At 43.8% G+C, this 13,446-nt stretch overlaps 1 protein-coding gene across 2 annotated transcripts in view; it reads left to right on the top strand.

The window, feature by feature from the left end:
* The window catches only part of ZNF614 (zinc finger protein 614), a 37,189-nt gene extending 24,503 nt beyond the window's left edge, over positions 1 to 12,686 (top strand). Inside the window, exons 2-5 of one of the 2 annotated variants that reach the window (XM_045440471.1) lie at positions 386 to 598; positions 8,927 to 9,053; positions 9,329 to 9,427; positions 10,003 to 12,686. In XM_045440471.1, the coding sequence (XP_045296427.1) occupies positions 584 to 598; positions 8,927 to 9,053; positions 9,329 to 9,427; positions 10,003 to 11,519 (1,758 nt within the window). In that variant the 5' untranslated portion in view covers positions 386 to 583 and the 3' untranslated portion in view covers positions 11,520 to 12,686. The remainder of the gene's footprint in view (positions 1 to 385; positions 599 to 8,926; positions 9,054 to 9,328; positions 9,428 to 10,002) is intronic. The other variant, XM_045440472.1, reaches the window with a different exon arrangement.
* Positions 12,687 to 13,446: the final 760 nt, after the last annotated feature.

Genomic DNA, 13,446 nt, shown 5'->3' with positions numbered 1-13,446 from the left:
ACTCACGGACCGCGAGATCGTGACCTGGCTGAAGTCGGACGCTTAACCGACTGCGCCACCCAGGCACCCCATGGAAACTTCCATATGTCCTGAACGGATGTGCCTGATAATCCACCTGCTTCTGAGGCATTGTGCTCTTCTGCTTTTGCTTTCCCAACTCCCCTTTAATAGCCATGCCACTTCCGCTCCACAGAGGAAAGGCATACCTTTCACACATTTAGAACTCCCCTGATTTATTGCCTTACGGTGTGAAAGCCTCGGGGGCACCAAATGAAGGAACAGTTGGAAATATTGGGGTCCTTTAAGGTAAGTGCATAGCAGCAGTAACAACACCTGGGCCCAGGGCGAATGTGTAGGCAAAGTCCGTTTGCTCTTTACCCCACAGGTCCTGGGTCCCCAGGAGCAAGAGAGGTCAAGTGAAGGAATGAGGGAAGAAAGAGGAAGTTCTTGGACTTGGCTATCATTGCTTCTGGGGAGAACTTCAAGGGGACACCAAGATTTCTGACTCTAAGAACTTCGTGGCAGATGCAGGAGACACCAAAGTCATAGAATCCATGTTACTGCTTCCTGAGCACAGAAGAAAATGATCAAGGCCCAGGTAATTTTCTTTTGCTACATCCTTCCTGTGTTTTCTGACATATTTGTGGTGACCTGGAAAAAATCAATTCAACTAAAAGAAGTATAAATTGGGATACTTGGGTTCTAGGGAGAAATTAACTTAGACTCTAAATTCAAAAGCAGGGCAAAGTGAGATCAGGAATATATCACTCACAGGCGTCATCCTGAAGGATGACATCGGAACACTGTGGGTTACATTAGCTGTCACTTTGCCTCTCGTATCTCTAACAGACATCACAACCAGACGGACATGAAAAGCTATGTGATGTCCACTGACTCTGTGGGGCAGGCAGACCAGTCTCTTGGGGGATTCAATAGTTTATGTCACTTAGGTCTTAGGAAATTTCGTCAGTGGATGTCTTGGGAGGGGATCATTGGGGTATATCCTCACCCACAGCCTACTGGTAAGTGGAAAAGCAGATTTTCTATAGCTGTCTCTTACTGAGGGCCTCCTCTGGGAATATGCCATATGCCAAGCAGAGCTCAGAGGATACAGTTCTTCAGAGCACCATAGTCTGGTGACCCAGGGACCCAACTTCATAGCAGTCTGGTTTTATTCAGGAATAAAACCACTGAAATGGCTTACAAAAGTGGAAAGGTTGCATGATTTACAAATGGTCCTCCATAAATAGGTAATTGAAGTGGAGTTTGAGTAGAGATTTGGCAGTAGTAAGTGGAAAGTGTTTTTCCCTATTAAGGGTTTCGATTGGGGCACTTGGGTGGCTCAGTCAGTTAAGCATCCAACTTCGACTCAGGTCATGATCTCATGGTTCATGGGTTCGAGCCCCGCCTTGGGCTCTGTGCTGACAGCTCAGAGCCTGGAGCCTGCTTTGGATTCTATGTCTTCCTCTCTCTCTGCCCCTCCCCTGCCCACACTCTGTCTCTCTCTCAAAAATAAATAAACACTAAAAATAAATAAATAAGGGACACCAGCGTGGCTCCATTGGTTAAGTGTCTGACTTTGACTTAGGTCATGATCTCGCAGTTTGTGGGTTTGAGCCCGTGTCGAGCTCTGCTAACAGCTCAGAGCCTGGAGCCTGCTTTGGATTCTGTGTCTCCCTCTCTCTCTGCCCCTTCCCCACTTGTGCTCTGTCTCTCTCTCAAAAGTAAATAAATTATAAAAATAAGTAAGTAAGTAAGTAGATAAATAAATAAACAAAATGAGTTCATCTAGGGGCTCAGTTGGTTAAGCATCTAACTCTTTTTTTTTAAGTCTTTTTATTTTGAGAGATAGCTCTCATGCATGAGCCGGGGAGGGGGCAGAGAGAGAGAGAATCCCAAGCAGGTTCTGCACTGTCAGTGACGAACTGAACTGTGAAATCATGACCTGAGCCAAAATCAAGAGTCAGTTGCTTAACCGACTGAGCCACCCAGGCCCCCCAAGCATCTGACTCTTGGTTTAGGCTCAGGTCATGATCTCACAGTAGTGATATGGAGCCCCTCATCAGGCTCATGCTGGGTGTGGAGCTTGCTCGGTATTCTCTTTCTCCCTCTCCCTTTGCCCCTCTCCCGTGAGCATGAGCACGAGCATGTGCTTGGTCTCTCTCAAAGATAGATAGATAGATAGATAGATAGATAGATAGATACGTAGATAGGAAGGAAGGAAGGGAGGAAGGGTGAGTTAATCTAGACAAAGCATTTAGAACAGTGCCTGGTTGATAGAAAGCGGTATGTAATAGCATTCAGTGCCCCACAGCTTGCCAACACTTGTTGTTATGTTATCAAATTGTATATTTTTCAGTTTGTATGATCTAATATTCTCTTGCCTTATTTCATTTTGCATTTTCCTCATCAGTCGTGAGGGTCAGATACATGTCTCTTTGTTGTTTTTTTGGATTATTTCTTCTTTGCTCATTTTAAAAATTAGGGGCGCCCGGGTCTCTCAGTTGGTTAAGTGTCAGACTTCAGCTCAGGTCATGATCTCACCATTTGTAGGTTCGAGCCCCACATTGGGCTCTGTGTGGACAGCTCAGAGCCTAGAGCCTGCTTCAGATTCTGTGTCTCCCTCTCTCTCTCCCCCTGCCCCAGTCACACTCTGTGTCTCTCTCTCTCAAAAATAAGTAAACATTAAAAAAATTTAAAAAAATAAAAGTTAACTTTTTTATCTTACTGATTTATATTATTTGTCTTGTGGTATATTGATCCTTTTATATGTTGCAAATATTTTTCTAGAATTTTCCTTGTCTTTTAGCTTTTGTTCTTAATATTTTTCTCCATGCAAAAGTTTTATTTTTTTATTCAAATTAAAATGTGTTAGTCTTTTTCTTCATGGCTTCTTGTGCTATAAACATTCTGTATTTTCTTCTATTCTTTCATAAGTTCTTTCTTTGAAAGTTTATCTCCCATATTCATTAAGTATTGATGCTATGAAATAAGAACATATATATATGTAAATCTCTGCCCCTGGTTCCTGTTAATACTTAGTCTTTTACCCTGGCTCATGCCCAAGAGTTCTTCTGAAACCCTTATAATTTCCTGGGTGATAGGAATGTCTGTCACTGGGCTCTTACATCTCTTGGAATTTTCTGGGTGATAGGACCATCTTTTGTTCTAATAAGGTGACTCTTGGTGTGGGCTCCTGGATGTCCCCTGTGGGGGCTGATCACTAGAAAGACCAAGCGATGATTAGAAGCGCAGAACTTGTAGCCCCACCCGCCATCCTCCTGAGAAGGGAGAGGTACTGGATAATGAATTAGTAATTGATTATTAGATCATGCCCATGCAATGAGGTCTCCATAAAAAGCGCAAAAGTACAGGGTTTGCAAAGCTTCTGGATTGGTAGACACATCTACATTCTGGGAGGGTGGCGCACCCCAGCTCCACAGGGACAGAAGCTTGTGGGTTTGGGACTTTCCAGACCTTTCACTAGGTGCCTCTTCATCTCAGCTGTTCATTCATATCCTTTTTTTTTTTTTTTTAATTTTTAAGTAAACTCTGTGCCACACGTGGGGCTCAAACTCATGACCCCAAGGTCAAGAGTTGCGTGTTCTACCGACTGAGCCAGCCAGGCTCCCCTCATTTGTATCCTGTAAAATGTCCTTTACAATATAGTAAACGTGTGGGGTCTATGCCGACTCCAGGTGGTTGGTGCCAGAATTTCTTGGTGTGGAAAACCCACACGTCTGGTCACTGAGGTGTTCTGTGTGAGTGTGTAAAGAAAAACAGAAGTGAGTTTTTCTCAGCTGCCTGACAAATTACTCCAAAACTTAGCAGCTTCAAACAACACCTTTTTTTAATCTCAGACTTTCTGTGGTCAATAATTTTAACATGATTTAGCTAGACTGTGTTGTTTTTACTCATAACACCTTTGACACCGTATGAGGTTTTTTTCCTCCTGACACCGGATATTGGATCTCTTCCAACACCACTTCTCCAATTCTCTGACCCTGAGTACCTGCAGTTAGCAACTGGTTACATGGATTTAAGGCTGCAGACCAGCAAGAATGCCCCCACTTCAGATGCCAATCACAAGTCTTGGTCTCCTGCACTGACTGATGGGCTCTAAATTTTTTTTTTAATGTGTATTTATTTTTTTAGAGAGAGAGAGAGACAGAGTGTGAGTGGAGGAGGGGCAGAGAGAGAGGGAGAAACAGAATCCAAAGGAGGCTTCAGGCTTTGAGCTGTCAGCACAGAGTCTGATGTGGGGTTGGAACTCATGAACTGCAAGATCATGACCTGAGCGGAAGTTGGATGCTTAACTGACTGAGCCATCCAGGTGCCCCTGATGGGCTCTAAATTTATCATGGTTTCCATGGTCCCTTTCTCAGGACAGAGTGTGGGGGCCTGCAACCCTTCCAGGACCTCGATGTGCTAATGAACTTGGAGGAAGCTTGCTGAACCTGTAGTTTTGGGGGTTTTGTGAAGATTTCGTTATGTGGACATGATGGATTAAATCATTGGCCACGTAAACTCCATCTCCAATCCTTCTCCCCTCTATGGAGGTTGGGAGGTGTGGCCAAAAGCTCAACCCTGTACTCATGGGTTTGTTCTTCTGGCATCCAGCCCCCATCCTGCAGTGGTGTGATAGCCTGGGCTACCAGTCATCTCATTAGCACACAAAAAACACTTAACACTGGAGATTCTAGGCATTTTTGGAGTTGTTTGTACTTGGAACCAGGGCCAAAAGCCAAGTATGTTTTGTCATGTTGCTGCTGGGTACTTTGTTTCACACTCTTTCCTGAGCCTGTAATCAAGGTGTAAGCCAGGGTGGCGTCTGATCTGGAGGCTCAGGTGGGGAAGGATGCGCTTCTAAGCTCACTTATTGGGTTTTTGGCAGGATTCATTTCCAGAAGGGCTGATCAAATGAGATCCTCAGTTCCTACCTGTCTGCTCGTATAAGATTCTTACTTTTTAGTTCCTTGCCACATGGGCCTCCCCAACATGCCACTTGTTACGTCAAAGTCATCAAAGGACAGGTTCTGTTAGCAAGATGGAATTCACACGCACAATTGTAGGAGGTCACCTCTAAACCCGTGGAATTACCTGTGTGTATTCATCATGGGCCACGGGGACCACACTTTATAGTTTATGTCAGTGAAGTGACTCATGTAGGCCCTAAATAATTTGTGCTAATGAGGTGACTCAAGACGGGACTGTCCATGCCAGAAGGACCAACCATGTGATTTGTGGCTTTGAACCAGGTGACCTCCAGGAAGGGGAAGGAACTTGGAGATTGAGTTCAGTGATATAGTTTGTGTTTCAGTAAATCATGCATAAATCATGAGGCCTCAGTGAAAACTCTGGACAGTGAGGTTTAGGTGAGCGTCCTAGGTTGGCAGCAGTCTTGAGTACAGTCACCGTGACTAGGAGTACACAATGCTGTCCACACTTCACAGGGAGAGCCCTGTGTTTCAATATCAAACGGCCTTCATGCCTGGCCATTTTGGCACAAAGATCAGGACTTTGAAAAGAATATTGCATTCTTTTCTGAATTTGGTTGTTTCTGCTGTAGGTGATCTGGCTTTTGTCTCTGGATGCTTTTATAGTTTCCCTCTGCATTTGGTGTATCATAGTCTAATGCGTTGAGGTATAGACTTCCTGCTTGGAGTTTTTTGGGAGTTGTGAGTCTGAGGTTTGGAGTATTTAATCAGTTGTGAGGTTTTCAGCTTTTAGGTCTTTGGATACTGCTTCTCCAGTATTCCCTTTTATTTTTGAGAAACTATAAGCTGGTATATATCAGATCTTTTGACACTGTATGCTTATTAATCTCTTTCTTACATTAACCTTCTTTTCTGTGGTCCATTTTTGGTAATTTCTTCAGTTATATTCCAGCTTACTACAGTGTATCTAATCTGCTGTTTTCTGTCCACTGATAGATGTATGTGTATGTATGTTTGTCTATTAGAAGTTTCTTTTTTTCCCCCCAAATATTCCTAATCAACTTTAGTGGTCTTTTTGCATTAGATATACCTTGTATGGTTTCTCTTATTCTTTTACATTTATTAAAAATACTATCTTATAAACTGTGCATGTGGTCTGGTTGATGCTCATATTGGCTGTGAAGTTTTCTTGTAAAGTAAAAATATTTTATTTGTCCTGGTGTTATTTGCCTATTTTTAGTATTTGAAAATGGTGCGTATGTAGTCAACTAGTCTTTGACAAAGCAAGAAAAGATATACAGCGTGGGGAAAAAAGCCTATTCAACAACTGGTGTTGGGAAAACTGGACAGCTACGTGCAGAAGAATGAAACTGGACCACTTTCTTATACCATACAGAAAAATAAATTCAAAATGGATGAAAGATCTAGATGTGAGACAGGAAACCATCAAAATCTTGGAAGAGAACACTGGCAGCAACTTCTTTGACCTTGGCCGTAGCAACTTCTTACTAGATACATCTCCAGAGGCAAGGGAAGTAAAAGCAAACATGAACTATTGGGACCTCATCAAGATAAAAATCTGCTGCACAGCAAAGGAAACAACCAGTGGAACTAAAAGGCAGTCTATGGAATGGGAGAAGATATTTGCAAGTGACATATCTGATAAAGGTTAGTATCCAAAGTCTATAAAGAACTTAGCAACTCAATACCCAAAAAACAAATAATCCAGTTAAGAAATGGGAAGAAGACATGAATAGACACTTCTTCAAAGAGGGCATCCAAATGACTAACGGACACATGAAAAGATACTCAACATCACTCATCATCAGGGAAATACAAATCAAAACCATGATGAGATACCACCTCACACCTGTCAGAACGAATGGCTAAAATTAACAACACAAGAAACAACAGGTGTTGGCAAAGATGCGGAGGAAGGGGAACCCTCTTACACTGTTGATACGAATGCAAACTGGAGCAGCAACTCAAAAACAGTATGGAGATTCCTTAAAAAGTTAGAAATAGAACTACTCTACGACCCAGCAATTGCACTACTAGGTATTTACCCAAAGGATACAGAAATACAGATTCGAAGGGGCACATGCACCCCGATGTTTGTGGGAGCATTATGAACAATAGCCAAAGTATGGAAAGAGCCCAAATGTCCATCAACTGATGAATGGATAGAGAAGTGGTATATATATGTGATGGAATATTACTCAGCGATCAAAAAGAATGAAATCTTGCCATTTCCAACTATGTGGATAGAGCTAGAGTGTATTATAGTAAGCGAAATAATCAGAGAAAGACAAATACCATATGATTTCACTCATGTGGAATTTAAGAAACAAAACAGATGAACATATGGTAACGGGGGGAAAAGAGAGCGAGAAGGAAACCAAAAGAGACTCTTAATTTTTTTTTAATGTTTATTTATTTTTGAGAGAGAGAGAGAGAGTGCGAGCAGGGCAGGGGCAGAGACAGAGGGAGACACAGAATCCGAAGCAGGTTCCAGGCTCTGAGCTATCAGCATACAGCCCAACATGTGTCTCGAATTCAAGGACTGCAAGATCATGACCTGATCCAAGGTCAGACACTCAAGTGACTGAGCCATCCAGGTAGCCCAAACCATAAGAGACTTTTAAGGATAGAGAACAAACTGAGGGTTAATGGAGGGAGTGGGAAGGTGGTGGGCTAGTTGGGTGATGGGAAGTAAGGAGGGCACTTTTTATGATGAACACTGGGTGTTGTAGGTAAGTGATGAACCACTGAATTCTTTTTTTTTTTTTTTTTTTTTTTTTTACATTTTTTTTATTTTGATATACAGAGAGCAAGCAGGAGAAAGGCAGAGAGAGAGGAGAGAGAGATTCCAAGCAGGCTGTGGGCTATCGGCACAGAGCCCAACACGGGGCTCAAACTCTTGAACTATGAGATCATGACCTGAGCCGAAATCAAGAGTTGGACACTCAGCCGACTGAGCCACCCAGGTGCCCTGTGATGAACCACTGAATTCTATTTTTGAGACCAATATCGCACTGTATGTTAACTAACTATTTAAATAAAAAGTTGAAGGAAAAATAAATAAGTGAAAAAGAAAATGGTGCTAAAATATATAGAAAGATAGGATTTTGCTTCCACTAAAATGCATTTAAGAAAAGTAGGGGCGCCTGGGTGGCGCAGTCGGTTGAGCGTCCGACTTCAGCCAGGTCACGATCTCGCGGTCCGTGAGTTCGATCCCCGCGTCGGGCTCTGGGCTGATGGCTCAGAGCCTGGAGCCTGTTTCCGATTCTGTGTCTCCCTCTCTCTCTGCCCCTCCCCCGTTCATGCTCTGTCTCTCTCTGTCCCAAAAATAAATAAACGTTGAAAAAAAAAAAAATTAAAAAAAAAAAAAAGAAAAGTATATAGGGGCGCCTGGGTAGCTCAGTTAAGCCTCTGCCTTCGGCCCAGGTCATGAGCTCGCAGTTTGTGAGTTCAAGTCCCACATCAGGTGAGCTTGAGCCATGCATCGGGCTCTGGGTGAACTTGAGTCCTGCATTGGGCTTTGGGTAAACATGAGCCCTGCTTCAGGTGAGCCCCGCTCCTCTCTCTCTCTCTCCCTCTCTCTCTCTCTCTCTCTCTTCCTGCCCCTTGCTCACTTGCACCATCTCTCTCTCAAAAAAAAAAAAAACAAACAAACATATTTGGATGAGGCTTTGGTGATTACAACTTCCCTCATGCTTCTTCCATGTTGATAAAAGTAATTCACATCAGGGGCGCCTGGGTGGCTCAGTTGGTTGAGCATCCGACTTCGGCTCAGGTCATGATCTCGCAGTCCATGGGTTTGAGCCCTGCGTTGGGCTCTGTGCTGACAGCTCAGAGCCTGGAGTCTGTTTCAGATTCTGTGTCTCCCTCTCTTTCTGACCCACTCCCGTTCATGCTGTCTCTCTCTGTCTCAAAAATAAATAAACGTTAAAAGTAATTCACATTAAACAGGACTGTTGTCGTTACAGGAATTACTGACACTGGAGGACGTGGCTGTGGACTTCTCCCGGGAGGAGTGGCAGCTCCTGGCCCCCGCCCAGAAGGACCTGTACCGGGATGTGATGTTGGAGAACTATAGGAACCTGGTGTCAGTGGGTGAGGAGAACTCCCCTGTGTCACTTAGAGGTGCCTGGGCACTGGCCTTTCCTCTATCACTCAATGAAAGCTTTGCCATCGCTGTGGTCTTGAGAAGAGTCCAATGTTTGGTCCCCTTTCTTGACCCCAGACAAAGCGGTGTAATCTTTTCTATCCTGAAAGAGAATCTTTGCATGTGAGAGATTGGTCGTCTCTAAAATGTAGTATTTTCCCATCTTGACCTACTGTACCCAAGTCACTAAGCATCTAAGTCTTCTGTCATTTCTCATGAACAGGGTGTCAAGCTACCAAACGAGATGCACTCTCTGTGTTGGAACACAGAGACGAAGCATGGATGAAAGCAGAGGATGAAATCCGGGATAGAACCCGTGCAGGTGAGTGAGTGAGAACCAGCAAGGGGAATGGTGGAGGAAGTTACATTCTGGTCATGAAGACAAGGTGTCACAGCAGAGAGGGTATCTGAAGATACCTAAACAGCCCCTCCTCATACTCCTGTCCTCAGATGAGAACTGTTTTTCTTTGTGGCTGTTTAGCTTTAAATATGCTCCTTTTCTCTCCTTGGATCTTCCATTTATTTCATCTTACATCTTTATAATTTTCTTTTAAATTGGGATCATGTAGGGGGCACCTGGGGGGCTTAGTTGGTTAAGCGTCCGACTTCTGCTTGGGTCATGATCTCATGGTTCATGGGTTCGAGCCCCACATCAGGCTCTGTGCTGACAGCTCAGAGCCTGGAGCCTTCTTTGGATTCTGTGTCTCCCTCTCTGTTCCTCCCCTGCTCACACTCTGTCTCTTTCTGTCTCTCTAAATAAACGTTGAAAAAAAATTTTTTTCAATAAATTGGGATCATATGATCAACAATAAAGAGTCAGCCCCGCTATGTCATCTTTAAAACACTTTTATTTCATACTGTTCTCATGAGAGAATTTGTTACTGTCTTTTTGCCTAGGAATTGGGAAGGTTGACAGTCATCTGCAAGAGCATTCTCAAAACCACAGATTTCTGAAGAGCCTTCAACAATATGGAGAACAGAACGCATTTAGAAATGCTGTTCACCTGAGCAAAATACATTTTGCCTTAACGCAAAATCGTGTGTTTGACTTATGTAGAAAAGCTTTGAAGTCAAGTTTAAGTTTAGTTAACCAGAAGAGAAGATACGAAATAGAGAAAGCCGATGACTTTAATGGAGACGAGAAATCTTTTCTACGTGGTAATCGTGAATGTTTGTATGCTGGAATTGAGTTCCCTGAATGTGCGAAACACATCAGCACTAAATTCCAAGTCTTTAAGCATCAGAGGACTCCTGACACGGAGAACTCCCAAGCATGCATCGAAGGTGAGAAAACGTGCATCAGGAAGTCCCAGCTCCTTTACCGTGAGGGCGGTCACAGAGGAGAGAAGCCCCACGGGTATGATTCGTGTGGGAGATCCTTCTCCAGAAATGTCATGTTCACTAAGCATCAGAAAACTCCTGCACCAGACAGAGTCTGTATAGCCAACGACTGCAGAAGAGGCACTGGTGCGAAGAGCAGCCTCGCTGTGCCTCAGCAAACCCCTACGGCAGAGAAGTCCTACACGTGTGGTGAGTGTGGAAAAGGCTTCACCATGAAGCGCTATCTGATCGCACATCAGCGAACTCACAGTGGAGAGAAACCTTATGTCTGTGACGAATGTGGAAAAGGCTTCACCGTGAAGAGCAACCTCATTGTGCATCAGCGAACTCACACAGGGGAGAAACCCTACATATGCACCGACTGTGGAAAAGGCTTCACCATGAAGCGTTATCTTGTTGTGCATCAGCGAACTCATACCGGAGAGAAACCCTATGTATGCGGCGAATGTGGCAAAGGCTTCACTGTGAAGAGTAATCTCATTGTGCATCAGCGATCTCATACTGGGGAAAAATCTTACATGTGCTCTGAATGTGGAAAAGGCTTCACCACAAAGCGCACCCTCGTTATACATCAGCGAACTCACACAGGAGAGAAATCTTACCTATGTAATGAATGTGGAAAAGGCTTCACCACAAAGCGCACCCTCATCATACATCAGCGAACTCATACAGGTGAGAAACCCTATGAATGCAGGGAGTGTGGTAAAGCCTTTAGCCAGAAGATCTGCCTCATACAACACGAGAGATGTCATACAGGAAAGACTCCCTTTGTGTGTACTGAGTGTGGCAAATCCTATTCTCACAAATACGGTCTCATTACGCACCAGAGAATTCACACGGGGGAGAAACCCTATGAGTGCAGTGAATGTGGGAAAGCGTTCACCACAAAGTCAGTCCTCAACGTCCATCAAAGAACTCACACAGGAGAGCGACCCTATGGATGCGGCGATTGTGAGAAAGCCTTCTCCCACTTGTCAAACCTTGTTAAACATAAGAAAATGCACACGAGAGAAACGGGTAGATTCAGTCAGGTTGGAAATTCCTTTAACACAGAGTCGCGGTTCATTACTTAACGAGTGGACTCGTGCAAAACAAAAGCCCTTTGAACGTGATGCCTTCTGTGGCAACCAAGACTTCGTTAAACATCACTGTTTCCGGCAGATTGGAATGTCATCGTGTCCCTGCCTGTTGTCATATGTGTGCCCTGAGGAGATTAAAGAACTTGTCCAGGAGGTAAACCTGGTGAATACAGTGAATGTGGTGCCTTCCGTGATCCTTACCCTGTATTTTCTGTCAATGAAAACATGTTGGAAAAACTCATGCATTGAGCATGGAGATGCCTTGAGCAAAACTTGCTAGCTTCATTATATTCTGAGAAGTGGATACTGAGCCAAATTCTGTTGACTACAGAGACTAGGAAGGCCTTCAGTGGGAAGGTAGATTATTATCAGGGATCGTCGTCGTAGATCATCAGTGAGCTTATTGTTCATAGAAATACCATTTTAAAGAAATTCATGTTGACCATGACCATGGGAAAGCCTTTACCCAGAAAGAAGACCTCAGTGAGTGTCAAGAGTCCACACTGGAGAAAAACTTTAGGAGGACAGTATGACAGGATGTCAGTGATACATCCTGCCTTGTTTGGTCATGTATCATACAGAAATTAAAACTCTATGAACATGCTAAATGTAGAGCACCTTTAGTCAGATACCAGAGAACTCGTGAAGGAATGAAGTCCTGTGAAAGTGGAAAATATTTGAATGCCTTTTTTAAAAAAGTTTTTTTAATGTTTATTTTGAGAGAGAGGGTACAAGTGGGGGAGGGACCGGGGGGTGGGGGGAGCGGGGACAGTGGATCCAAAGCCAGCTTTATGTGGACAGCAGAGAGCCTAATGTGGGGCTCGAACTCGCAAACTGTGAGATCATGACCAACTAGGCCAAAGTCGGACGCTTAACCAACTGAGCCACCTAGGTGCCCCTGTTTGAGTGCTTTTAAATATTGCAAGTCTGACCTCATTGTATACATCAGGTAATTCACCTGATGTGCATTTTCAGATGATACTTGGGAACCCTTTTCTAGTTGCCTTGTCACTAATTCCATAGTTTTAAAAGTTAGTCTGCTTTCTTCATCATTGACTAATATTTATTGTTCTATGGAGTGTTCTAGGACTACCCTGTATTATATGATTTGTAAATTTAGTATTTTGAAGTATTTTTTTTTATTAAAAAAAAAATTTTTTTTAACGTTTATTTATTTTTGAGATAGAGAGAGACAGAGCGTGAACGGGGGAGGGTCAGAGAGAGAGGGACACAGAATCTGAAACAGGCCCCAGGCTCTGAGCGGTCAGCACAGAGCCCGACGCGGGGCCCAAACTCACGGACCGTGAGATCATGACCTGAGCCGAAGTTGGACGCTTAACCGACCAAGCCACCCAGGCGCCCCGAGTATTTTGAAGTATTTTAAAAGGAAACTTTTAAATTTATGATACCAGATATTTGTACTTGCTTAACTCAGTTTTTAATTATGACCAGATATTTTATAAAACCACCTTCCAAGTTTTTTTTTTAATTTTGTTTTTTAATGTTTATTTACTTTTTTTTTTTTTTTTTTTACTTTTTTTTTTTTCCAACGTTTATTTATTTTTGGGACAGAGAGAGACAGAGCATGAACGGGGGAGGGGCAGAGAGAGAGGGAGACACAGAATCGGAAACAGGCTCCAGGCTCTGAGCCATCAGCCCAGAGCCCGACGTGGGGCTCGAACTCACGGACCGCGAGATCGTGACCTGGCTGAAGTCGGACGCTTAACCGACTGCGCCACCCAGGCGCCCCTGTTTATTTACTTTTGAGAGAGAGAGAGAGAGAGAGAGAGAGAGAGCACAAGCGGGGGAGGGGCAGAGAGAGAGGAGACACTGAATCTGTAGTAGGCTCCAGGCTCTGAGCTGTCGGCACAGAGCCCAATGTGGGGCTCAAACTCACCAATCAGGAGATCGTGACCTGAGC

This window comes from Leopardus geoffroyi, chromosome E2 (assembly GCF_018350155.1).
Source record: "Leopardus geoffroyi isolate Oge1 chromosome E2, O.geoffroyi_Oge1_pat1.0, whole genome shotgun sequence".
In the NCBI taxonomy this organism is placed as follows: Eukaryota; Metazoa; Chordata; class Mammalia; order Carnivora; family Felidae; genus Leopardus; species Leopardus geoffroyi.
The sequence above is the reverse complement of the archived record's forward strand: the minus strand, read 5'-3'. Positions and strand labels throughout refer to the sequence as shown.